We start from the raw sequence: 24,329 nt of genomic DNA, 5'->3' as shown, positions 1-24,329 counted from the left end.
AAACCTTGTCTCGAAAAAATAAAAAGAAAAAGAAAAAAAAAAAAGAAACAATTTATGGACAATATCTATCTTTAAAGTCAGAAAATGTTACTGGCACTAAGGGCAATTACAAAACAAGGCATCAAACAGTAAGGCAATGACCCAAACCTATAAAGTCAGCTGCTTAGGCCAAAAGAGACAAATCTCCAAACAATGGATGTATGGGATGTCATCAACTCAACACATTTGTGCTACAGTCTGGATTTCCCAGGATAAATGCATGAAACTTCAAGCTTTCATCTGTTTACAGTTGGAAGCAGAAGTACCTGAATGTAGCTTAACTGGGTATTATAGCCCCAGAGCAATAAGAGGGTCATTTTCACAGACAAAAAGAATTCTTCCACTCCATCACAGGAGGGCAGTGAAGTGAGTGGAGAAAGGTTAGGGGAGGCTGCAGTTTCTGTACAAGGCTTTTATTATGTACCCTTCACTGTTAAACCCTCATAAAGAACCCATTTTTTCTTATTTTCATGTGGTTCCATTTATATACACAGCCAAACCTTTCTATACCTAATGAAGACAGAGTCTGGAATTACCTATCGCTTTCAATTCTTTGTACCATAACCTTTGTAGTCATGAAAATAACCAAGAGTAGGAATGGACTGCATAGCTTTCCCATCCATGAAACCAGAACATTATCTTCGGGATGCCATGGTCCCCATGCCCTTGACCATTAAAGTGCCAGAAACGAGAGCTTCAGTAGGCTCAACACACACCTCTGCAGAAGTCCATGAGAATGAGAACTTCCCATACGTCGCCACTGCTTACATTGTTGATACTAGAATCAATGTAGCCCACAATGTTCTTGTGCCCTGACAGGTCCCTCTGTGAACAAGAGCAGAGAAGTACATTGTCAGTTATAGACACAGTGGGGCAGAATTAGCAAGCTTGGTTCCATTAGCACAAACAATTTAAATACATAGAAACAACACTAACAGTGTGGAAAAGGGAAAGTGACATCAAGAACAAATTTCTGGTGGTCTTTGAGGAGCCCAGACAGATTTCTAAAACAGTTCCACTGTCCTGCTGAACCACAGCACTATCTAGAGCCACGGGTCTAGAATGAACCACACACAGAACACTGACTTGGTCACCGTATTAGTGCTCCACCTAAACCAGAAGCAAGGACTCCTATAACATCCAGAAATACTGCAAAGACAAAAACCACAACAACTACTCAAACATGTAAAATTTTAATACAGAAAAACGGAAATCTAGGCTTCTGTTTATGGGGGCAAAAGTGAATTCCGCTTAAATTTTTACTCTCTCTCCCTCTCTCCTTCCCTCTCCCTCCCTCCCTCCTCCCGCCCTCCTCCCTCCCTCCTCTCTCTCTCTCTCTCTCTCTCTCTCTCTCTCTCTCTCTCTGTGTCTGTCTCTGTCTGTCTCTCTCTCTCTCTCTCTCTTCTCTCTCTCTCTCTCTCTCTCTCTCTCTCTTTCTGTGTGTGTGTGTGTGTGTGTGTGTGTGTGTGTGTGTGTGTGTGTGTGTGTGTGTGTAGAGGATACCGTTGGAGAAAGATTTACTACCTGCAGCAACAGAGTTCTTTTCAAAGCAGTGTCTTCCCTGAACACAGGAATTAACAAGGGCTTTAGCTGGGTAGCCTGAACAAATTCATAAAGGAAAGAGGGCACATTTCTGAACATGCTCCAACTTGACTTTTAGCAGTTTCCCTTTAGGAAATACACGAAAAGAAAAACTGCCTTGCAAGATTTGAAGGGACTACAATAACATCTAGACCCAACCCAGCATTTCACTCATAATTAAGCCTTTCCAGAAGGCCAACTGGGATAGAAGATGCAGCACCAGCTCAACTGTTTTGCTTATCAGCTCTCAGGGCTGCTGCTCGTGGGTTTTCATCCTTCCAACAGGTACCTACTAAGCACCACCCAAGCACTGGAAATCATCTCACATCCTGAACCTCAGATGATGATGACGCTGAAACCCAAGGGCATTAAAAACTAAGTTGGAGAAAGAAAACATGAGGAAACTGGACATTATGATTTTTATACAGATGCAAGGTAAAAATTAAGATTTGTAAATTAATTGTAACACATTATTTTATCTTCGTTTTAAAGGGGATGTTGTAGAAAATACATGATTCTGTAAGTCTGTGTGTTTGACTGAAGCTTAGGCTCTGGAGTGGTCCAGTGGGACAGTAGAATTGCTTCTGGAGATGTGGCTGGGCTTCTCAGAGTCCTTGGGAAAGCTGTTCCTGACTACCCTAAGTGCAGACTCCAATGCTCACAATGACAAAGCTAGCACAGAAAGAAGCATCAAGGTGTCAGATAAACACTTGAACCCTCGGCATCAACAGTAACGCTCGCTCCACTTTCTGTGTCGTGGACTAGAAAGCACCTCTGACAGAACAGCAGACCTCAACAGAAACAGACAATGGTACGTATGTGCCCACAGGAAACTTCTGGAGACTGAAGTGAGAAGATTTTTGGAGATGGGATGGGATGGGATGGGATGGGATGGGATGGGATGGGATGGGATGGGATGGGATGGGATGGGATGGGATGGGATGGGATGGGAATATGAGTTGAGCAGTGCCTATGGATCACTCTCTCAGAAGAGTGATATGTGCACACAGATATGTGTCTTTAAGGAAGAGGCTGACTCAAAGGAAGAATTGCCAGGAATTGTGAAAACCACTCTGGATAGTGAAAACAGTAAAATACAGACGACAAGAAGAGCTGGTGGGACCATTCTACAGGTCAGAGGGATGAGGTTAGGATTACAGCTAAGGGGTAGAACAGAGATTATTTTCCTGCAAAGGGGGGCAGGGCAAAGGTGGTTGATACACAATGTGCTAAGGATGAAGCAAAGGGGAATTCAGTGGGCTCAGAGCTATGGTTTTGCTTGTGGTATAGAACAAAGTCATCTTCAAAACAGGATGAGAAAGAAACTTGATGAGGCAAAAGCCTCAGTGCACCTACCTTGGGTCACAGATCAGATAGATACAGAGGCCAAAAAGCAGACTCCAGAGCTCAAGTTTTATAACCCAGAAAGCATTCAGACCCTATCCTTCCGTCTACTTTTCAATCTTATTGTAGACCTTTCTATTTACATGGTCTAAAAAAGCAGGGATAACTGCAAAGAAACTTTTTTTTAGTGTGTGTGTGTGTGTGTGTGTGTGTGTGTGTGTGTGTGTGTGTGGGTGTGTGTGGGTGTGTACATGTGGGGTGGGTGTGTGCATGTGAGCACACATGCCCAGGGGGCCAGAAGACCCTCTTGATAGACTAGAATTTCTTAAAGATGAAAGAAGGGATAAGTTTTTACTTTAGAAAGAGGTGCTTGGTGTGATGTGGTTTCATTTTACTCTTCCTTTCACCACTTCATAACCCTGTATCTCTTTTCTAATTCTTTTTTTTTAACTTTTATTTAAGATTTTATTTATTCATTATGTATACAGTCTTCTGCCTGCATGTCAGCAGAGGGCACCAGATCTCATTCTAGGTGGTTGTGAGCCACCATGTGGTTGCCGGGAATTGAACTCAGGACCTCTGGAAGAGCAGTCAGTGCTCTTAACCGCTGAGCCATCTCTCCAGCCCTTTTTCTAATTCTTTTGGGCAAACAAGTACATCTCTAGTAAAAGAAACTATGAGCTGGCCCTCAGTTCTAGTGGAGACCTGCTGAGCTTCTGCTACCTAAGAAGTGCAAGATACTTTCTCTTCCCCACACCAACATGTATTTGTCCCTTCCACACTGTTTGGTTTTCATTGTCAAGTTGACACAAACTAGAGTTACCCAGGAATAAGGAACCTTAGCTGAAGAACTGCTTCCCTAAGGTTGGACTGTGGGCATATTTGTGGGGCATTTTCTTGATTACTTGCTTGATGTGGGGGACAGCCCACTGTGGGCAGTACCATTCCTAGAGAGATAGGCCTGGGCTGTGTGAGAAAGCTAGTTGAATGTAAGCTTGGGAGCAAGCCACTAAGCATCAGTCCTCCATAGTCTCTGCTTCAATTCCCACCTCCATGTTCCTGTTCTGCCTTCTTCCCTATGTACTGTAACCTGAAAGTGTAAGATGAAATAAATCCTTTATCCCTCAATCTGCTTTGGTCAATGTTCTATCAAAAATAAAAGAAAAACAAACTAGGACACTTTTTTTTTTTTTACTCAATTAGTCTTGCACTTACTGAATGACCTTTAAAATGTCACCTATAGTCCTACTCTGCAGCATTGCACGTCAGACTTTAATAGACTATGGATCACCGAGGGATCACACTGTAAAGCAGACTCTGATCTGGAAGCCCTGGGCAGGACTGTCCTCAGCTGTGAACCATATTGCTGCTCAGTAGCACTTACCTTAGGAAGGCCCTACAGCAGCAGCACTCCAAGTGTGGTTAGTTCCCAGATGCCGGCTGCTCAGTAGACTGCTGCCAGTCCACAAGGAAATAAAGAGCAAGTTCATCAATCAACAAGCCAGCTTCGACCCTAATAAGCTTTTAACTTTTGAAGGAGCAGATCATTGATTTCACCTTCTGGCATAAGACCCCTCTGGCAGCAACTGTACATTTACATTAACTACTTCTTACATCCTCTACATTGTCATCCTCTTCAATGCCATCCTCTTCCTGTCTCCTCTGCACTGTCATCCTCTGCACTGTCATCCTCTGCACTGCCATCCCCTGCACTGTCATCCCCTGCACTGTCATCCCCTGCACTGTCATCCCCTGCACTGCCATCCCCTGCACTGTCATCCCCTGCACTGTCATCCCCTGCACTGCCATCCCCTGCACTGTCATCCCCTGCACTGTCATCCCCTGCACTGTCATCCCCTGCACTGCCATCCCCTGCACTGCCATCCCCTGCACTGCCATCTCTGCACTGCCATCCCCTGCACTGTCATCCCCTGCACTGTCATCCCCTGCACTGTCATCCCCTGCACTGTCATCCCCTGCACTGTCATCCCCTGCACTGTCATCCTCTGCACTGTCATCCCCTGCACTGTCATCCCCTGCACTGTCATCCCCTGCACTGCCATCCTCTGCACTGTCATCCTCTGCACTGTCATCCCCTGCACTGTCATCCCCTGCACTGTCATCCTCTGCACTGCCATCCTCTGCACTGCCATCCCCTGCACTGTCATCCCCTGCACTGCCATCCCCTGCACTGCCATCCCCTGCACTGTCATCCCCTGCACTGTCATCCTCTGCACTGTCATCCCCTGCACTGTCATCCCCTGCACTGCCATCCCCTGCACTGCCATCCCCTGCACTGTCATCCCCTGCACTATCATCCTCTGCACTGCCATCCTCTGCACTGTCATCCTCTGCACTGTCATCCTCTGCACTGTCATCCTCTGCACTGTCATCTCCTTCAATGCAGTCAACAGAACTGAAAATTACATTCCATTTCTTTTGTCAGCCATGCCACTCTACATACACATTCACATTGAACTAACTGACCTTTGAAATACGCACATTGCTTCTAATTATAGAAGCATAGTGTATTTGTTTCTTTTCTCATCAATGTGGCAGAATGCCTAATAAAATCAACTTAAGAAAGAACTTGGCTCATAGTTTAAGAACAGTTTCAGCCATCATGGAAGGGATGTGGCAGGAGTATGTGCACTAGAATATTTTAAAACATTCTGGGGGAAAATATGAGAGAATCTTGTTTGACAGCTGGGTGTGATAGCACATACCTACAATACCAGAACTGGGTTGATGGAGGTAAAAGGATCAGGAGTTCAAGGCCAGCTTTGGCTACAAAGTTTAAGATACCCCAAGGCTACAGCATGAGTCTCTGACTCAAAAATACTTGCTATCTAGATACAGAAACAAGATTATTAGGATATGGTGGAGAGATATGCATATAGTTGATAAGCAGAGAGATAAAGGTCTAGTAATAGGCCCCTACAATTTAAGTTCCTGTGGGTGATAGAGAAGGGGATGATGGGGGGAGTGGAAGGGGAGTGGGGGTGTGAGGGATAGGGGAGGTATCAAACCCAGGGCCTTATATATAGAGACAAGTATGCTACAACTAAGCTACAATTCCAGTTCAAGTAATAGTTAGCAACCATCAGAACAGAGAATACCTTTTTTAGAATACAGAACTGATTCTAAAACAATTTACCATCCATAAGCAAAGAGCAGACCGTCAACAAAAGTCTCACAGATTATATAATGGTTCATCAACTTTAAATGTAAAGTGTAAAACTATAAAATTTTAGAGAATTGAGGGCTAAATAAAAACTTCTTCAATTTGACCCCCAAAGCTCAATGCATAAGAGGCAGCTGTTGTGTGGCCACCACCACAGAAGGAGGGGTGAAGCAGGAGGAGGGGTGGAAGCCTGACAAGAAGTGAGGCCAAGGAGATGGAGCCTAGGGAATGCCACAAGAACAAGCTGGCTCCAGAGAATACCAGCTAGGAGTCCATCACCAGCTTGGGGTCTGTCCAGTCAGAACCCATGACAGCTCTTCAGAGAGTTACAGCAGACAAATAGCTACATCTGCACATTAAACCTGACTTGCATAATGGAGGGCAGTCCCGGATCACATTGCTGAGACGACTGAGAGCAAAGGAGGAACAGACACAAGTCCTGGTGACAATGGCTGTGTGGGGAAGGGGCAGTGTTCACAGCCCAGCAGCAGATTCAGTAGGAGCAGTTCCCTCCCGCCAATGTGCGAACCAACACTATCACAGCCCAAAAAGACGGGTATTCCAATGAATTCAGGGTAAGAGTAAAACTAATACTCGAGGTGGGCTGTCCTGCAGGATGAAAAGAGCTAAATCCTTATTTCCCATGGGAACAATGCCTGAAATGAAGTCAAAGCCAAGAACTAGCATGGTTTGGAAGTACATTCAAAGAATCAACAACCATGATGACCTCTAGAGCCCTGAGATGGCACACAGAATGGTGTGGGGCTGTTTGATGTTTTCTTGTTACCTAATGCATCCCTGGGCCAAAACTGATCCCACAACTGAACTCCTAATTGGACCCATTGTGAGTTTTCAGGCCTGTGCTTCTTGGTTTCTCTACTAGTACAAAACAAGCCTTCATGTTTCCAAATGAGTGGGAGAAAATGAAAGAATAGGATTGTTTTTCTAACATAAGCCATTCTGGGCAGAAGAGACAGCAGCAGCAGAGATAGGAAATGAAATATGGACAGCTGAGCAAGCATAGAGTAAGCAAGGGGGGGGAGGCATGGCAAAGGGAAGGGGAAGAAGGAGGGGCAGGGAGGAACAGGAGCTGAAGGAGGAGGAGGAGGGCATGAGAAATATCCAGGAACATCCTATGTGTAGGAGACAGGGCGAGCAGAGTACCTTAGGCCCACTGCAGACAGATCCCTGTGCTCTGTAGCCTTGTGCGCTGGCTGGTTGGTTCAACAGTATTAGGTCACTCCCAAATACTTTCAGCTTAGGCTCTCACCACACCTAACTTTTATTTCTGCTGATTTCCAAGGCTTTAAAATCTAGAGCTAGAAGGAGTCACCTCTAGGTGAACATCTGGATCTACCTCTGCCAACATGCAGACACTCTTTCATTGAACTGCTTTCTACCTGTTAAGCAATGTGTCAAACATTAAGTTTTTGATTTTAAATAACTCATGTTGTGATGGCAGAACTGCCTAAAATGTAACAGGTAAAGCAATATAATTGGTATAAATAAAAGCTGGTGGAAATACCAAAAATAACAATGTACATATTTAAAGTTTTTATTATGCATAATGTCAAACAGAAGCAAAAACATCCAATAACAACTAACAAGCTCTTAAGTCATCACTTTGCTCTGATTATCAAATCATGGTCTTTTAAATCATTCTTTTAAATCCAGTTACTGTCTTCACAGTAACACATCATTTCATCATAAATACAGCTTATATTTCTTATACAGACCCTCTAATAATGATAAAAATCTAAATCTACACAATTAGCATGTTTTTTAAAAATCTGCATTTTTTTATGATGTGTCTCTGTGTATCTGTGTGTATGTGCATTCATGCACTCTGAGAGGCCAGAGACATTAGATTCTCTGGAGCTAGAATTATAAAGGCAGCTGTGATGCGGGTGCTGAGAATTGAACTTGGGTCCTCAAGAACAGTACATGCTCGTAAGTGCTGAGCCTCTCTCCTTAGTAGGTTTCTTTGTTTTTTTAAATGAAGGTATAATTTGCAAAATGAAAACATACAGATCTTAATGTATTTGAATTCTGACAGTTATACATTTCAGTGTGAGCACTACACAAAGCATCACACTTCCATAACCCAGAAGGTTCCAAAAATACATTTCCTGGCCCATTTCCCAACCCAAATAATTATTTTCTGACTTCTAATGCCACAATGAATCCTGCTATTCACAGACTTTTATAAATGGAATCACAAGGCATTATGAAGTATTGACATTGTGACCAAAGCACAGGAAGTGCTCCAGCTGGAAAACCTGTAACAAGCGTAAAGCTGTGTCAGGGCATATTCACAAGATACAGAAGGGCTCAAAGAGATTGGCAACCAGAACAAGGGGCTGGTAACTGATGGATGGATGGAAGGAAGGAAGGAAGGAAGGAAGGAAGGAAGGAAGGAAGGAAGGAAGGAAGGAAGGATCCCTAGAGAGTTGGGCTTTCCAGATTAAATGCTTTCCCAAGATCCCAAACGATTTTTCTGAGTTAAACTAGTCCATTCTCCCAATAACCTCAATTTCCCTCAATCTCCAATTGAGAGTGATCAAGGCAGGAACAGAGCCCTATATGCCCTGGTTATTGGTCCCACCTTGTGTAAAAGCTTGCTGCCAGTTCAAGGAAGGGTGTCAGCCAAGCCCAGTGACTTTCCTAGAGCAGCATAATATACCTGTCTTAAGAAGCAGCCACAGTAGGTTAAAACCCACTACTATTACTTTGCTAAATTGACATAGCAATGAAATTGACTCCTAATGATTTATTGCTAAACTCACATATCCGTGCATTTCTCAGCACTCATCAGAGAAGCATCTTGCAGTAGATGCAGTTAATACAGAGACTCACAATTGGTCAATGTGCAAAGAGTGAGAGACTTTGGAGTGCTCAGCCTGAAGTGGGATGCCCGTATCACACCTCTCCCCTTAGAGTTCAGGGGTTTAAATAAAGAAGCAGTCATAAGCCACAAAGTCTTACCATGATCTGAATTTCCCTCTTGCACACCTGGAGATCATGCTCATTGTTGACAAACATACGTTTCAAGGCACATTTCACCCCATTGCTTGTTCTCACCAGAAAGACAAGAGCAAATCCACCTGTAAGAAGCACACACAGAGAAACTCTTTTGAGTAAGGTGCAAAGTCAGTCAGGAACTCAGGCTGCTGCTGTCGTCACCTCTCGTGGTACTGATACCACTATCAGCCAGTCTTCAAAGCAGCCTGGCCTAGACAGCATCCTCATACTCTCGGAACTTAACAGCCACAGTCAAAGAAGTCCTGCACACCTAACCCAGAATCAAGGACAAACAGCAACTATTTTCCAAAGAAACTACAAGGTATTTTTTTTAATTAAGCCTAGTACTTACTTTCTTATCAGAGAGGCTAGAAAATTCTTCTAGTGCTTGCTAACATACATAGTTGCCACTTTACTTCAGGAATGTCCTTTTCCTTTCTTCTTCCCGGCCCCACTTGACCTCTCATTCAGGTGTAGCAGGAGACCCTGGAGTCTCTGCACCTGTCTGTCACTGCATGTGCTGCTGAGACATAAGACCCAGTGTGAGTGAGCTGCTTTACAGTGGGACATCAAGACTCACTGATCAATACCCCACTTTCCTTTACCCAAAGACAGCTCACAATTCATTAATAGACATTTTGTAACTTTAACTGGTATGCTCAAATGTGCTGAATTAGTTCATTCTTGGAGTTCCACATAATCTTAGAACTAACTTCCACCTAACTCCAGAAGCACTGTCTGCCTTGAAGGTCAGATAGACAAGAGTGGCAAAGCAGTCACAGGTCAAAGTCTTGAAACAGCAGCAGTTTAGTGAACAAAAAGCCCAACCACCTGCCTTGTATAGCTTCATCGCTTAACTCAAATGTCCTGTTCATCAATCCTGTGAAGCAAAAAATCACTAAGCTATTCTTTGCAAAGAGTTGGCACAAATCAGACAGAAGTGAACACAGAGGGAAGTGATCAGTATAAGAACTTGAGTTGAGGCTGTGATTCAGTACTGAGCTAGCAGACATTGCAAAGTTGATAGAAACCAAAAAGTAGCCAATACAGAGATCTTAGGCCTCTGAGAATCAGGAATCAGGATTCACTGGTACCATTTTAACTTCCCTGAGACTCGGTGACACTTCAGTGCCTGTCTGCTGATGTTCCCAGCATTTATTAGCTTTACAGTTACTATTCAAGCTAACCCGGGTAGGAAATCTATTCCCTGCAGTCCCTATAGTCTTACACATAAAGTTACTATTCCTTATTTTCACAAAACACATGCATCATTCTGAAAAAAAAAAGTTAATGGACTCAGATGTTTCCAAAGCTACATTAGGATCATGATTTATCAAAGACTGCATGTCTATTGACTATCACTACATTCTTCAATATTGCAAACCAGTTAAACTTCCTATGAAATCTATGATACCAACAACTATGTTACTTTTATCAAAAAAAGGCTTTTATTTTCTTGCAATACATTAAACTGTTTCATTATCAATTTTAAATGTAGATTTTTTTTAAGTACTTACTTTTGTTCGTTTGCTTTTCAAGACAGGGTTTCTCTGTGTAGCCCTGGTTGTCCTAGAACTTGAATTGCAAACCAGAATGGCAGCAAACTCAAAGAGATCCACCTGCTTCTGCTTACCAAGTGCTGGGATTAAAGGCGTGCTCCACCATGCCCAAATGAGTACTTACTTTTTTAAAAAGAACACATAGCATCAAAACTTAGTCTTCTTTCTCTTCTCTCCATTCCCCTTTCTTCCAAAATTACTTTTATTTTTTGAGATAGGGTCTCATGTGGCCTTAGCTAGCTTGAACTGATTTTCTCTCTCTGCCCTAGTAAATGCCAGGATTATTAAATGTTTACCATCATACCCAGCCTATAATTCCTAAATTCCAATATGCATTGTTTAAAATATATAATTTTTAAGAGGTGAAGAAAAAATTAAATGTAAGAAATATGTATCAGCTCTTGTCTGAAACCATCTTACAATTTATTAGATTGAACAAAGTAGTTACACAATTTCAAACACTCCATTTATATCCATGACTGTTTTATATATAAACCAAGAAGATATTTATTTTGCCAGATATTTTGAATACTTTATAATTTCATTCAGCTATAGCCTGGGCATAGAGTCACCATAAAAAGCATGAAGCCCTGAACTGGTTTTTTGGAGCCCATTCTCTATGGAGGGATACCTTGCTCAGCCTAGATCTAGGAGGGAGGACCTTGATCCTGCCTCAAAGTGATGTGCCAGACTTGGTTGACTCCCATGGGAAGCCTCAACCTCTCTGAGAAGTGGATGGGAGATGGGATGGAGGAAGTGGGAGGAGGGGGAGGGAGTGGGAAATGGAATTGGTATGTAAAATGAGAAGATCATTTTTAAATGAAAAAAAAAAGCATAAAGCCCAAGAAATCTGTTTTATGCATAAAGAAACCAAGAAAAGCTTTAGGAGTCTCACAGCCAGTTATAGGCAGAACCTGGAGTGGTGTCATCCTCCTGACTGTCAAAAAATTGGTACCTTCCACTTTGCCTATCATGACCAAAAAACATACAACACTTCTTTATATAGCAAGGCAAAAGAAGATGGCTCTGCTGAATTAGTATGAATATTTCCTCCACTAGAAATAAGCAACCCTTCATTTCACTAATAGCCAAAGACCAGAAATGACAGCCTTAGATCCACAAAGAAAAAAAAAAACTTACAAATATACACATTAGCTCAGAAACTGTTCGTCACAGTTCTAGCCTTTCCTGCCTGAAGAGTTGATGAATGTTCCCCTTCCAGAGAATTTGTAACATTAAAAAAAAGGACCCACAAACTGATACTGGGGTTCGACCTGAAGATCAGAAAAGCAAAGCAGCTGGCTACTAACTAGCTCTCAACCCCAGCTCTGGCTGATTCCATGCACAAACTCTTCACCAAGTCTCAAACTTCTGTCTCTCTTCAGTGTGGCTGGAGAATGAATGCCTCATACTGACTCCTGCTACTGACTTATATACCTCTCATGAGTCCTGAGATTAAAGGTGTGTAGTACTACCACCACCACCACCACCACCACCACCTCCTCCTCCTCCTCCTCCTCTTCCTCCTACTCCTCCTAGCTTCTGGCTGCTGGGATTAAAGGTGTGTGCCTGGCTTCAATGGCTTGTGGCTGACTTTGCTTTCTGAATCTTCAGACAAGCTTTAATGAATCATAAATATCACCACAATTTTTATGTGATATATTTTTAAAGCATTTTAATGTGTGGTACCTAGCATTACTGAAGGACAAGCCACTCCTTTTGAAGCATGTCATGCTGCTGCTGCAATTTGAGATAACGGCCACCAGATGGGAGCAGTGGTGCAGAAAGATGACCACTCTAGCCAGAGCTGAAGACAGTTCAGCAAGCAAGTCCAAATTTGCCATGCCTACAATCATGATAAAGCTTAAAGCAAAGCAAGGGGTTACTACACCCAACATAGTCAGAACCACACTATTCAGCGTCTATGCCCATAAAAGGCCCATCTGTGAGTAGGAAGGCTTTAACCATGAGATCAAAATCAAAACCTAATTGTCATCCTAGAGATGTGAGCCACTACCAGTGCCCAGGGGACCAAATGGAGATGTAAACTATTAGGTGAGAGCAAGAAGGGAGGCAGGATCACCTTAGCTACTTCTCCAGCAGGCCCCATTTCCATGCATGCCTCTGTAGATGAGGAAGGAAGAGCGCTGACAGCACTGCTCCAGCACAGCCCATTTCCCACATGGATCAGTCTCCAAAGCTGAACTGAGGATAGTCTATCTAGACAGAGGTAAGGCCATCCATGTGGCCTGTGCTGGTGTCAGTACATTGACATTTACATTCCACAAAGGAGTGGGGGCTCCATCTGTGAAGGAAAGCAGTTGAGGCAGGCAGGTAATTTTCATACAGCCAAACTTGGCCTTTTAAGAATGTGGGTTGCTTTTATTTATTTATTTTTTTTAATTTACAAAAAGAAACATATTTTCCTCCATTTTCCCTAAAATATGTATCTCTCTGGTCTTTCTAACTTGTTTTTTATAAGGTATATTAATTGTACAGAAGAATGGGTTCCATTATGACACATTCATACATCATACAATATACTCCTTTCATACCTCCCTACACTGTACCTTTCTTGTCTTTAATTTGTTGTTGTTTTGTTGAGGCAGGTCACTCACTCTAGTCTAGGCTGACCTAGAACTCACTCTATAGCTAGAACAGGCTTCAAACTCATAGTAATCCTCCTGCCTCAGCCTCCTGAGTCCAGGGATTATATATGTGAAATACCATATCCATCTTTGGTTTTTAATTTTAATTTCGAGACAGGGTTTCTCTGTGTAGCTTTGGAGCCTATCCTAGCACTCACTCTGTATACCAGGCTGGCCTCGAACTCACAGAGACCTGCCTGCCTCTACCTCCCGAGTGCTGGGATTAAAGGCATGCACCACCATCATCCCTCGGTTTTTATTTTTGATGGGAACAGAAATTACTATTTGCAATTCCCTGTGAGTTCAGTACTATATCTGTATGGTTGGTCCCCCTAGGTCATCACACTTTAGAACAAGGCTTAACACATAGTGAGGATTCAATAATGAATCAGCTTCTCTCAATTATTGCTACAGAGAACAGACATTATGGGAAACTGAGTATGAATGGTTGTGAAGGTACAGCTACCACACACATGCAGATAGCTGTCATCATGCAGGAATATGGAATTGGTTCTATCAGGTAGATAGGTGTGTGTGTGTGTGTGTGTGTGTGTGTGTGTGTGTGTGTGTGTGTGTGTGTGTGTGTGCGCGCGCGCGCGCGCGCGCGCGCGCGTGTGTGTTCATGGAGGTGCACATGTGTGCGGGTGTACATGCATGTATGGGTGGAAACCAGAGGTCAATCTTGGATGTAATTTCTCGGGAGCTGCCTACCTTGTTTTATGAGACAGGGTCTCTTGCTAGTCTGGAGTTCGCTGATGGGCCATGGGGCTCCAGAAATTCTCCCATCTTTGCTTTCCTAGTGCTGGGATTGCAAGCATGCCCTACCATGCCCAGATTTTTCTGTGGGAGCTAGGAACTTAGCTCAGCTCTCCTTGTTTATCCAGCAAGCACTTTACCAACTGAGCTACCCCCAACACTTGGCTCCAAAAAGCAACATTAAGGTATAAAGATAAGGTAAAGGGCCAAAGAGATGGCTCAACAGTAAAGGCACCTGCAGCCAAGTCTGACCAAAGGAGTTCAACCCTGTCACCTACAAAGAGGAAGGAGAGAACTGATTCCTACAAGCTGTCCTCTGACCTCCACATGCCCCTCTCCCAAATAAATGTGAAGAAAGAAAAAATTACAATGGAAACCCAAATTTATTTGAAAACTCTGTTTTTACACACAAGCAGTAAGTTTATATATTAATGCTGAACAACCCAACACTCCTGAAACTAAACAGTTTACAGAGTTTCCAGTATACTGCCTCTGCCCTACTCTGAACCCTTCATCTTACTGATGTGCACAGACAGGAAGTGACACAGTAAATGTTCAACAACCTTAAAAGAATACTTGCAAGCAAACTCCAATGTATGAATATACATTGGTTAACATGTTCTTGCTAGAAGAGTTCATGGATAACCCCACACCCACCATTTGCATGTGGCTATTTTCTCTACATGAAATAGATAAAAAAAAAAAAATTAAGTTCCTTACTTAAGAACAAAAAAAAAAAATTGGCAAGAAATTCCACAAGACCCCTCACCTGTAGTTTTCTTCTTAAACCATCTGTCCATACAACACAATGACCTCACAACTTTATGCACTCATGGAACCATGACAACAGTGACTCCATCACTGCGGATTGTTCTTTCCTTTTCTACTTCACCTCCTGCAACTGGAATTCTGGTTTCTATCTCTGTACATTAGTTATGCTCGGCCTACACAGAATCACACAGTACAGGCTCTTATACCTGACTTCTTCACACGGTGTATTTCTAGATTCATTTTCACTGTTATAGGCATCAGTTTGGGGCTTGTTTTTTTCAACTGTTCCACAGTTTATCTATTCACCATGAAAAAACATGCAATGTCTCTAGCTTTGGGCTATTACAAATAAACATCTGCACAGAAGAAAGGCCCTTTTCATGGACACAGGTAGTCATTTCTGGGCCACATGGCAAGCTTAGCTGCCCTAATGGTCCCTCACAGTGATTATCAGCCATATGGAAATTCTAATTCCATGTCCTCACCAGTACACGGTTACCGGTCTTTTCACTGTAGCCATTCATTTTCATGTGTCCTCAGATGACTGTGATTTTCATTTGCATGTCCTCATGTCTCCTGCATCACTGAAAGTCCTAGGATGAGCTGCTTTCTCAATGCTTTCCTGAAAAAGGCTTTAATCCACATAGAATCAAGGAGTCACCAAAAAATTAATGCTACAACTAGGACCTCTACTTCTCAAATACAGAAAGATGTGAGAAGTGTCAAGTCTCTGCTGGGAATGAGAATTTGTAATATAGGTATCACTCTGCTACGAGCTAAGACAGAACTGATGGCCCTACTTCCACCTTTGTAAGGCCTGTGAAGTGTCCAAGGCATGTATTACAGCCTCCACTTGACTGGGAAGATTATAAAACCTTAGAGAAAAATCTCTCAGTCCTCACATCAACAGGAGATCACAATCTCCAACAGAAACTTTTACAAGATAAAGATAAAACCTCCCTGAGACCTCACCGAGATAATTAGCATCCATAAATGGTACTGTTGAAGAGGCAATCAGGACCTCTACTGCCTCTTCATCAAACACTGTATCATGGAGGATGGCAGCAGGATGGGGTATCCTTCCACAGGAGGTCCCCGAGGTGACTTCCACTCGGGAAGGAAAGGTGAGCACGGGGCAGGTTAGGTAAGCGGACTAAGAAGAAACCCTCCATGTTGATTATCCAAGCAGCAATGGGTGCAACTGTGCAGACATGAGAAGGATGAGACAGGGAAGCTGGACAGATGCAGCCCATCCTGGTTTTCAGACAGGGTTTGTGGAGTCACTTCCAAAAAGGTTTTGCTGTTATTTTTAATTAGGCCAAAATTCTAGGCACTCAAAATCTGGAATCTGGCACCTAATTATGTTTTGCAGGTAAAAGGAAACCTCACCTCCCAACCTAAGTTCTACCTACAGCTTTGGGCACAGCATCCACCTGCCTGGGGTCAGGAAGAGGAAAGTCACAGGAACAGGGATTCTTATAGGAATGACTCATCCAGGCCCATTCTGTGCCCTTTGCTCTCCCCGCAAAGGTGCCTTCTTTTGCTTTAAAATAACAGCAAACTCCATGAAGTGCTTGCTAAATGCTTTAAAATAACAGCAAACTTGGTAAGTGTGCTTGATGGAATTCAGCTTCCCCTTGATTTACCCAAGGAAAAGAAAATAAATATGAAATAAAAGTCTTTGAAAGGGGTAGACAGAAAACATAGCTGGGGTGGAGCTGCCTCAAATGAGGGCTTATGAAAGGGCAGCCTGGGCCCATGACTGTTTCTCTGGTCTCCACTCCCTCATCTGCAGACATGAAAACCGAGTCACAAGTTTTCTGTTGAGTTCCTTGGAGGAACTCAATTACAGACTGTTGTGTAGACACAGGTGGGAAACTCTGACTTCAAGGAAGAGTTGGGCTTTGTACATAGCCTCCTTCTGAGTTTCAAAGAAAGCAATTCAACCTTTCCCTGTTTACAAGTTCTAGAAAAGATGCTAGGGGGAAAAGAAAAGGACATGTCGGTTTTAAAGAAGGGAAATTAGCCCATAAATATCCCTCAGCTCCATGTGCAAGTATTTTTCGAGGACAAGAGGACTCTCATGAAACTCCTGCACCTTGCCCTTCTTCCCTTGCCTACCAGGGGTCTCAATTTGTCCAGTCAGGTTCTGCAGAGGAGACCAAACCTCTTCACTCACCTCACTGTGACCACGCAGCAGGCATTCCCTCATACCTAACAGATGAGGTTCACACACTGGCTCAGGGACTTCTTATCTCCCTGAGGCCATCCTCTACCTGGTCAAGGGCAGCTAAGATCTCCCTTGCATTGTCTCAGACATGGAAGAACAGAGCACCAAGCACACGCAGAAGGCATTAAAGAATAGAGTTCCCTCCTTGCTCCGCTGCCCCTGATGCCCTTTTGTGCCTACAGGAAACATAAGTCATCATGGAAGTCTAAAACTGTAGCATCTTCCCAAAATCAAGGCAGAAGCCCAGATAGATGTCTAATGGGGCCACAGACATCTCAGGTCTTACCAGATGACACACTCACTGTCAGGTAGGTCCCCTGAGGTGTGGGGCCTGTGGCAGAAGAGGAAGTAGCCTGCTCCTGGGACAACCACTCCACAAGCTTAAAATGGTTGCTATGGAGCCATAAGGGCTAAAGGATGCCAAGTCATCTGATTTCCAAAAGAAGCTATATTTTTAGGTGATACCTGATTTTTAGATACAGTATTTAAAAAAATAAAGTCTCAAGTTAGGCTCCAGATTAGGAGCTACATGGCGACATGCATGGTCCTGCTTCCACCTTTCTAATAGCGTTTTAGGAAAGGAAGCTGAGCATTACACCCCCCACCTGACCACCCATGATGGCAGAGTCCTCTAAGCAAGCACACTGCATGTTCTGTCCACAGCGTTTCTGAGCCCCCACAGGAATGGCCAAGAAGCTAACAAACATCATCCCCACTTGACTCACACTGAAGACAACTTTGCCAGAAGTTTCAGAAGGAGTGACAATTTTTAAAACTCTAGAACAGATGGCAAGAGCACAGCAAAGCTTGCACAGGAGAAAAGGTTGAAGTGACACTTGTGTCGGCACTGACTACAGTGGAGACTCAGAGCTTATTTTCTAACGTCAGTCTCTCTCTCTTGACTCAGATTGCAATCACCATGTGGCCAGGTCCTTCTGGGGGAACATATCAAAGTGGTCTTTTCCCCAGGGAGAAAGAACACCCAGATGGAGATACTTGAGGTAGTCAACTCCCTCTCCCTAACAGGGCTGTGGGCACGGGACCAGAAAATGGCAATACTCTCACTGGTTCAGAAACATCCACCAATCCCAACCATGCCCCAGCCCAGGTGAAACATGGGATCAAGGGCAAGAGCCTCCTCCTCTTCAGTGCAGTGACCAGGAAAAATCTCTAGCTCAGGGAGCTCTCTTACAGGTTTGGAAAGAATTCCCCTTCAAAGCCCACCTCTACAAAAGTACCTGCCTGTTTGGAACAGAAAGGAAGAGTTGAAGAAATCAAGAGAGTTCTATGTGGGGAACCGGAGCACACTGGCCTGGCCTGACAGCAGCTAAGTATGAAGGAGGGGGACCTTCCTCCTACAATCTGGCTGCACCTTCCCTGCACTGCTATCATGAAATAGCTTCCTGGAAAAGGTAAAAGGAAGTGGTGAGGAAACACTTGTTGGGTGGTAGTCTCTGTTCACTGAAATCCACAGCTGCTTCCCCTTGTCAGAAGACCCATGTTCTATTTTTCCTACTGCAGCTAGGCGATCTGGAAGCTGATACTAAATGTCATTCATTGACCTGAAACTCCTAATTAATTTCTCAGCTCTCCTAGAACAAACACTGCCCATTGCCTATGGCCTGCAAGGCTCAAACAGATGTCCCCTCCCTTGCTTCCTCAGGCCTTCCGATCCTTACTCCCTCACCCCATCCCAGGAAGAGTGTTCCTGCTTCCTCAGTGTTGTGCACACCTTTACGGCCCTTTGCATATGCTTCTCTCCTGGCATGAGCAGCTCCTACTTATCATCCTAAGTTTCTGGAAGTTCCTTTCTTGGCTAAGCCTTCTCTGGTTGTCCTGGCACGAGTCCCTTGTCATGTCCAGCATCCTTTACTTTTCCTTTGCAACAAAAGTATAACCAAATGCTTCGATGGGTGATACCTGGTCTGACCCTTGCTTCCCCTGTACACTATATACTGCCAAGGGCAGACATGATGATTGATTCCCTGTGGCATCCCTGTCACCCGCCCCATGCCTGCCACATAATAAGTTTTCATGTGCTTTGTTACATAACTTGTCTGCCTAGCACTATAAAGGCTTCCAAACCAAAACATCAGAGCAACAACAAAAATCTCTACCTAGTCCCAGTCATTCAGTATCTCCGAATCTAGAATTCGGTAGAAGGGCCAAACTTAAGAATACCTTCTTGTCAGGTGGTGGCAGCATATGCCTTTAATCTCAGCACTCAGGAAACAGAGCCTGGCAAATCTGAGTTCAAGGCCAGCCTGGTCTACAGAGTGAGTTACAGGACAGCCAAGGCTACACAGAGAAACTCTGTGTAGAATGTCTTCTTTGTGGAAAGATGATAAAGTTTCCCAAAGGGAAACTTCTCTGCCCACCCTGGCACCCTAAAGACGGCATGAGACAAGGGTCACCTATACCCTTCTTGCTCAAGCAGTGTGCTGACAATGCAGCTCACAGAAACAGTAACACACACCCATTCTGCCTATAAAGGATCCCTTCTTACAAACAAACAAAAAACAAAACTTGTGCTGGAAATGAAAACCCACTTCAGTTAAGGAAAAGAAATCATCATCTCCATCCACTCCAATGGCAAGCTCCTTGAAAGTAACTAGTGTGCCAAATAGGCAGTTAAGGGAACCATGTCCACCACCAAAAGGCAGATCTCCAAGCTCTGGCTCTACCATGGCCCTGTGAGCATTACTGGTTCACATCCTCCTAAGGACTCTGAAAAGATAAAAATCTGTCTGGCATTTTCACTGCTACAACTGTTCATTCTAGAAAGTTTTAATTGCTTAAAACTTTCTTGGCTTGCCACATTTACTACTGCTACACAAAGAGCATATGATGTTTGCTGATCTGGTTCAGTGGCCAGGTGATGGGACAGACAATGGCATCAAAGGTATGTGATATACAGCCTTTGAGTTCTCTTGGTTTCATTACAACTGGTCTCCTCTTTCAGCTCATCCTGCTCTGCCCAGCACTCCTAGTTCCAGGAAGTAAGCTGTCCTCCTGGAAAGCACTGACATATTCTTAGTTCCTAGCTATGCATTCCAGTTTAACTCCATGTGAAACTTTTCATTTGAGCCTTGTGCCACCTGAACGTCCCGCCCATTACCTTCATCCACCAGTCTCTAAGTCACAATCCTTCACTGAGCACCGCATGCCACCTAGAGGTCTTTTTCTCAGCCCAAGCCATGCTGTCATTCACGTGGGTCACTACATCTTGACCATACTGAATCCTAACTTCAGAGTTCCTTCAACTCCATCCCTCATACTCCTCCCTTAGTCTTTTCCTCCAGAAAAACTGAATCCTAAGTTTCTTTTCAAAGATACATATCTTTGATATGTAACCTCTTAAAAGCATTAATGAAGCCCCCAATTGGCAGGCTAAATTCCTTAATGCAACAGTAGAACCTTTATATTTTTCTCATCTTAAAAAGAAATCATTTTATTTGTTTACCAGTGCATGGCATTTGTGTTGACAAAGGACAACCTAAGTGAATTGGTTATTTCTTCTAAACTTGCAGGTCCTGGGGATCAAACTCAAGTCATCAGAGATGGCAACAAGTGCCTTTACCCACTGAACCACGGGCCCTAATTTTCTAGTCATTTAAAAAAAAAAAAATTCCAGGGCTGGAGAAATGACTCAGCTATTAAGCGAACACACTGCTCTTACAGAGGGCCAGATTTGGTTCTTAGAACCCATATCAGGAAGTTCATAACTGCCTGCAACTCTAGCTCCAGGGTTCCCAGCGCCTCAAACTTCCTTGGGAACCTGCACCTGAATGCACACAAGATGAATAAATAAGTAAACCAGTAAATAAATATAAATACTAAAATCTTAAAAATAAAATGATTGTAAAGTTGAAATGATCATACTGCAAACATCCACAGGCTCACCACTCATGGTTCACAGTTGTCACTGTGCCACCCTCTTTAACGTCCATCAGCTATTTATCTATGCAAGCATCAACTCATCTTACCTTTAACTTTTTGGGGGGAGGGGTGGTTTCAAGATAGGGTTTCTCTGTGTAGCCCTAGCTGTCCTGGAACTTGCTCTGTAGTCCAGGCTGGCCTCTAACTCACAGAGATCTGCCTGCCTCTACCTCCTGAGTGCTAGCATTAAAGGCATGTGCCACCATCGCCAGCTAACCTTTAACTTCTAAGTCAGTAAAAACCTCAGGCATTTCACTGTTTCAGCATACATGTTTTTAATGTAATTTGGGACATCAACCATTTTTTTTTCTCTTTTGATGCTGAGAACGGAACCAGCACCTCCAGCATGCTGAGAACACACTGCCACTGAGCCTCACTCCCAGCCCTTGGGTGTGGAAAGAACTAGGAAAGCCTATTTCTGGGTATGTGTTACAAAGAATACTGAGTGATGCATAGGACAGTGAACTGAGTAGGAAAGGCCAACACTGTCCAGGAAGCAAGGGACCCTCCCTTCCTCAGGTTTTCACTCTCCTGTACCCACAAATATGTTCTCTAGCGTTGCTGCCATGGACATCAAATGCCAGGTTTTTCTGCCTTTAGACTTGGACTTGCACCAGTGGTCTGCCCAGAAAGCCTTGGACTAAAGACTACAGGGCTGGCTACACCACCCCCCCACTAATAAGTTCAAGGTTCACAGGTTCTTTTGGGGGTAGGAAACAAATGTGGTTCATTTACAGTGGAAATATAAATCTATTTAGGATACTATTTAATGAGGTCTGAGAAATGCATACATACACACTACTCAAACCCTTCAATATATAAGAGCCTCTCACCACACAGAAAGTCCTTGGGCTCCCCTCCACATAGTCCCACTCATTCTCCCCAGCAGCAACCACTAATCTGATTTTCTAAATCTATTACTAGGTTTACCTTCTTTAGAATGGCGTATAAATAGAATCAAACAGTGAATCTTTTTTCTTTCTTATATTTATTTACTTATTTTTGACACATTGTATCACGCTGTACCTCACACTATTCATTTGTTTGGTTTTTGTGTTTGTTTCTGTTTTTTTTTTTTTTTTTTTTTTTAAAGCCTACAGCACCTGGTATTCCCAGGCAGCCTCTTACCTAAGTACTAACCAGGCCCAACCCTGCTTAGCTTCCAAGCAGGGGAGTTCAGGGTGTTACAGCTGTAGACTGTTTTTGTTTTTTGAGGCAGTGTATCATTCTATACCTCGGCTAGTCCAAAACTCTAAATCCTCCTGTCTCAGCCTGGAAAGCTTTAGGACTGACAGGATTATAGACCTTCGGTCTCGCACCCGACTTAAGAGAGTTTATGATGTGAGTACTTCGCTCTCCTCACCCAGCCCTGTCTCCCAGTACTCTCTAGTCCCCTCATCTTTTCCTCTGCACCACGAAGCCTTCGGATGATGATGATTTCCAGCTTTTCTCCCAGCAGGTTCACCCATAGTGTTCCTGCTAGCTGGAATATGTGATAACCAATTTTCTGCTTTGTTAACGTTGAAACCAACACCTCGTCTATAAAATCTGGCCTTTCCCTGCCAGTCACTCTAGTTTTCTTATCCCTCCACATCTGGCTGATACTTCTGTTTGTTTTTAAGTGAAATGTGTTGTGATAATCTGGAATACATTAAAGCCAAGGTAAAGGGACCACTCTTTGTAGAAATAGTACTTGTCATTTTTACATCAGTTTAAGATCTTTGCATACTTTGAAGGCAGCACTGTAGACTGTCTTCCTAAATCACCAAAGAAAATAAAAAGGGAAGAGGAGGCTGGGTGTGCTGGTGCACACCTCTAACAGCAGCACTCTGGAGGCAGAGGCAGGCATGTCTCCTTGAGTTCAAGGCCAGCCTGCTCTACACAGTGAGTTTCAGGCTAGACAGAACTACATAGTGAAATCTCACTATGGATAGGCTATGGGTAGTCTACAAAGGAGCAGGGGCAAGAATTTATTTCTCTTAGGATCCTTAGGGCCCAGAAGAATCCTATGACAGATAACTAGTAAATGTCTGATAGACTAAAAGAAAATCATGTTGTTTCTCCATTTAAAATTCTCCTCTAGCTCTTTACCATTTGCAAGATGACATCCACATTCACACTGAGCCCAACAGTGTCTGGCAGAATCCTGTGTATCCATGCTTTTTGCATATGCTCTCTGTCAGAGAGCCTGTCCTCTTTGCATTGTGTAAAACTGTAGCTCTAAGCCCAAACAAGAACTTCCAACAGAGTACAGTTTACCCCACAACCACCTTGACTTTCCTTCTCTGGTCAGATCGGCTTCTCTGCAGAGCAGTCATTCTCACTGCAACTGGATTTTCTCAGGGGCAAGGATACTTTATTTTAACCCATTGTAAAAACTGGTCTAGTTTACTGTGTCGGGTGACCCCCCAACCACAGCTAATTAAGCCAGGAAGGGAGAATTGGTCCATGCTCTCCCTTGAGAATGTGAAGTAATGATCCAGGAACTATAATCAGATGGCACTGCACAACCCCATAGATGAGGCTGGTGGCTATAGTCAATCTTTGGAGTGCTCTCAAATTAGCATATTCTACAAATAAGAGATTTATGCAAAAAAAAAAAGGGGAGGAAGAAAATGGAGACACTTGGAAGAAGTCTGAAACTGAGGCTTCAAAGGGAAAGATCCAGACAGAAGAGCCACCTAGTGACTTTCCAAAACCCACAAAAATCTAGCTGCACTTCCTGCTGTTGTGTTCTAGAAGGTTCCCCCATATTTATCCAGTACATTACTTTTCCCTTAATCTAATTCGAACTCAATTTCTGTTCCTTGAATTCAGTGCTCCTAAGATACCTTGCACAAATGCTTGCAAAATGTATGGCAGTTTTAATAATTTTAACAATTATAGACTCTTTTCACAAAAAATCCAGAACAGAGCACTAGAACAGAATATTAAACACTGCACTAGATGAGTTAGAATTCTGAAGTAGATTCAACTAAAATAAATTTATAGTAACATACTTCTTTAGGTAAAGAAGAAAAATGGCCAGATCTCTTTGGAAGGAAGCAGTGACAGGGGTACAATGGTCTGTGTTGTTATGTGGATCAGGATCGAAAGTGGGAGACATTCCTACATTTCAAAATGATAGTAGAGATGATTATAATACTTCCAACACAAAGCAATGATTACTGTTTTAGGTGATAAATATGCCAATCACTCTGATCTGGTCATCAGACACTATTTGCATGTACCAAATGCATCAATAGTCCGTATAGCTA

At 43.3% G+C, this 24,329-nt stretch overlaps 1 protein-coding gene across 11 annotated transcripts in view; it reads right to left on the bottom strand.

Moving 5' to 3' along the window:
• The window catches only part of Aak1 (AP2 associated kinase 1), a 152,729-nt gene that overhangs the window by 65,733 nt on the left and 62,667 nt on the right, over positions 1-24,329 (bottom strand). For all 11 annotated transcript variants that reach the window (XR_004771022.1, XM_035448630.1, XM_027428618.2 and 8 more), the window contains exons 3-4: positions 9,134-9,252; positions 756-864 (exon numbers count right to left, since the gene is read on the bottom strand). Coding sequence is in view for 10 of the 11 variants with exons in the window: in XM_035448630.1 (XP_035304521.1) it covers positions 756-864; positions 9,134-9,252 (228 nt within the window). In the remaining variant the exon portion in view is untranslated. The remainder of the gene's footprint in view (positions 1-755; positions 865-9,133; positions 9,253-24,329) is intronic.

Source organism: Cricetulus griseus, chromosome 8, assembly GCF_003668045.3.
Source record: "Cricetulus griseus strain 17A/GY chromosome 8, alternate assembly CriGri-PICRH-1.0, whole genome shotgun sequence".
Taxonomy (NCBI): domain Eukaryota; kingdom Metazoa; phylum Chordata; class Mammalia; order Rodentia; family Cricetidae; genus Cricetulus; species Cricetulus griseus.
The sequence above is the reverse complement of the archived record's forward strand: the minus strand, read 5'-3'. Positions and strand labels throughout refer to the sequence as shown.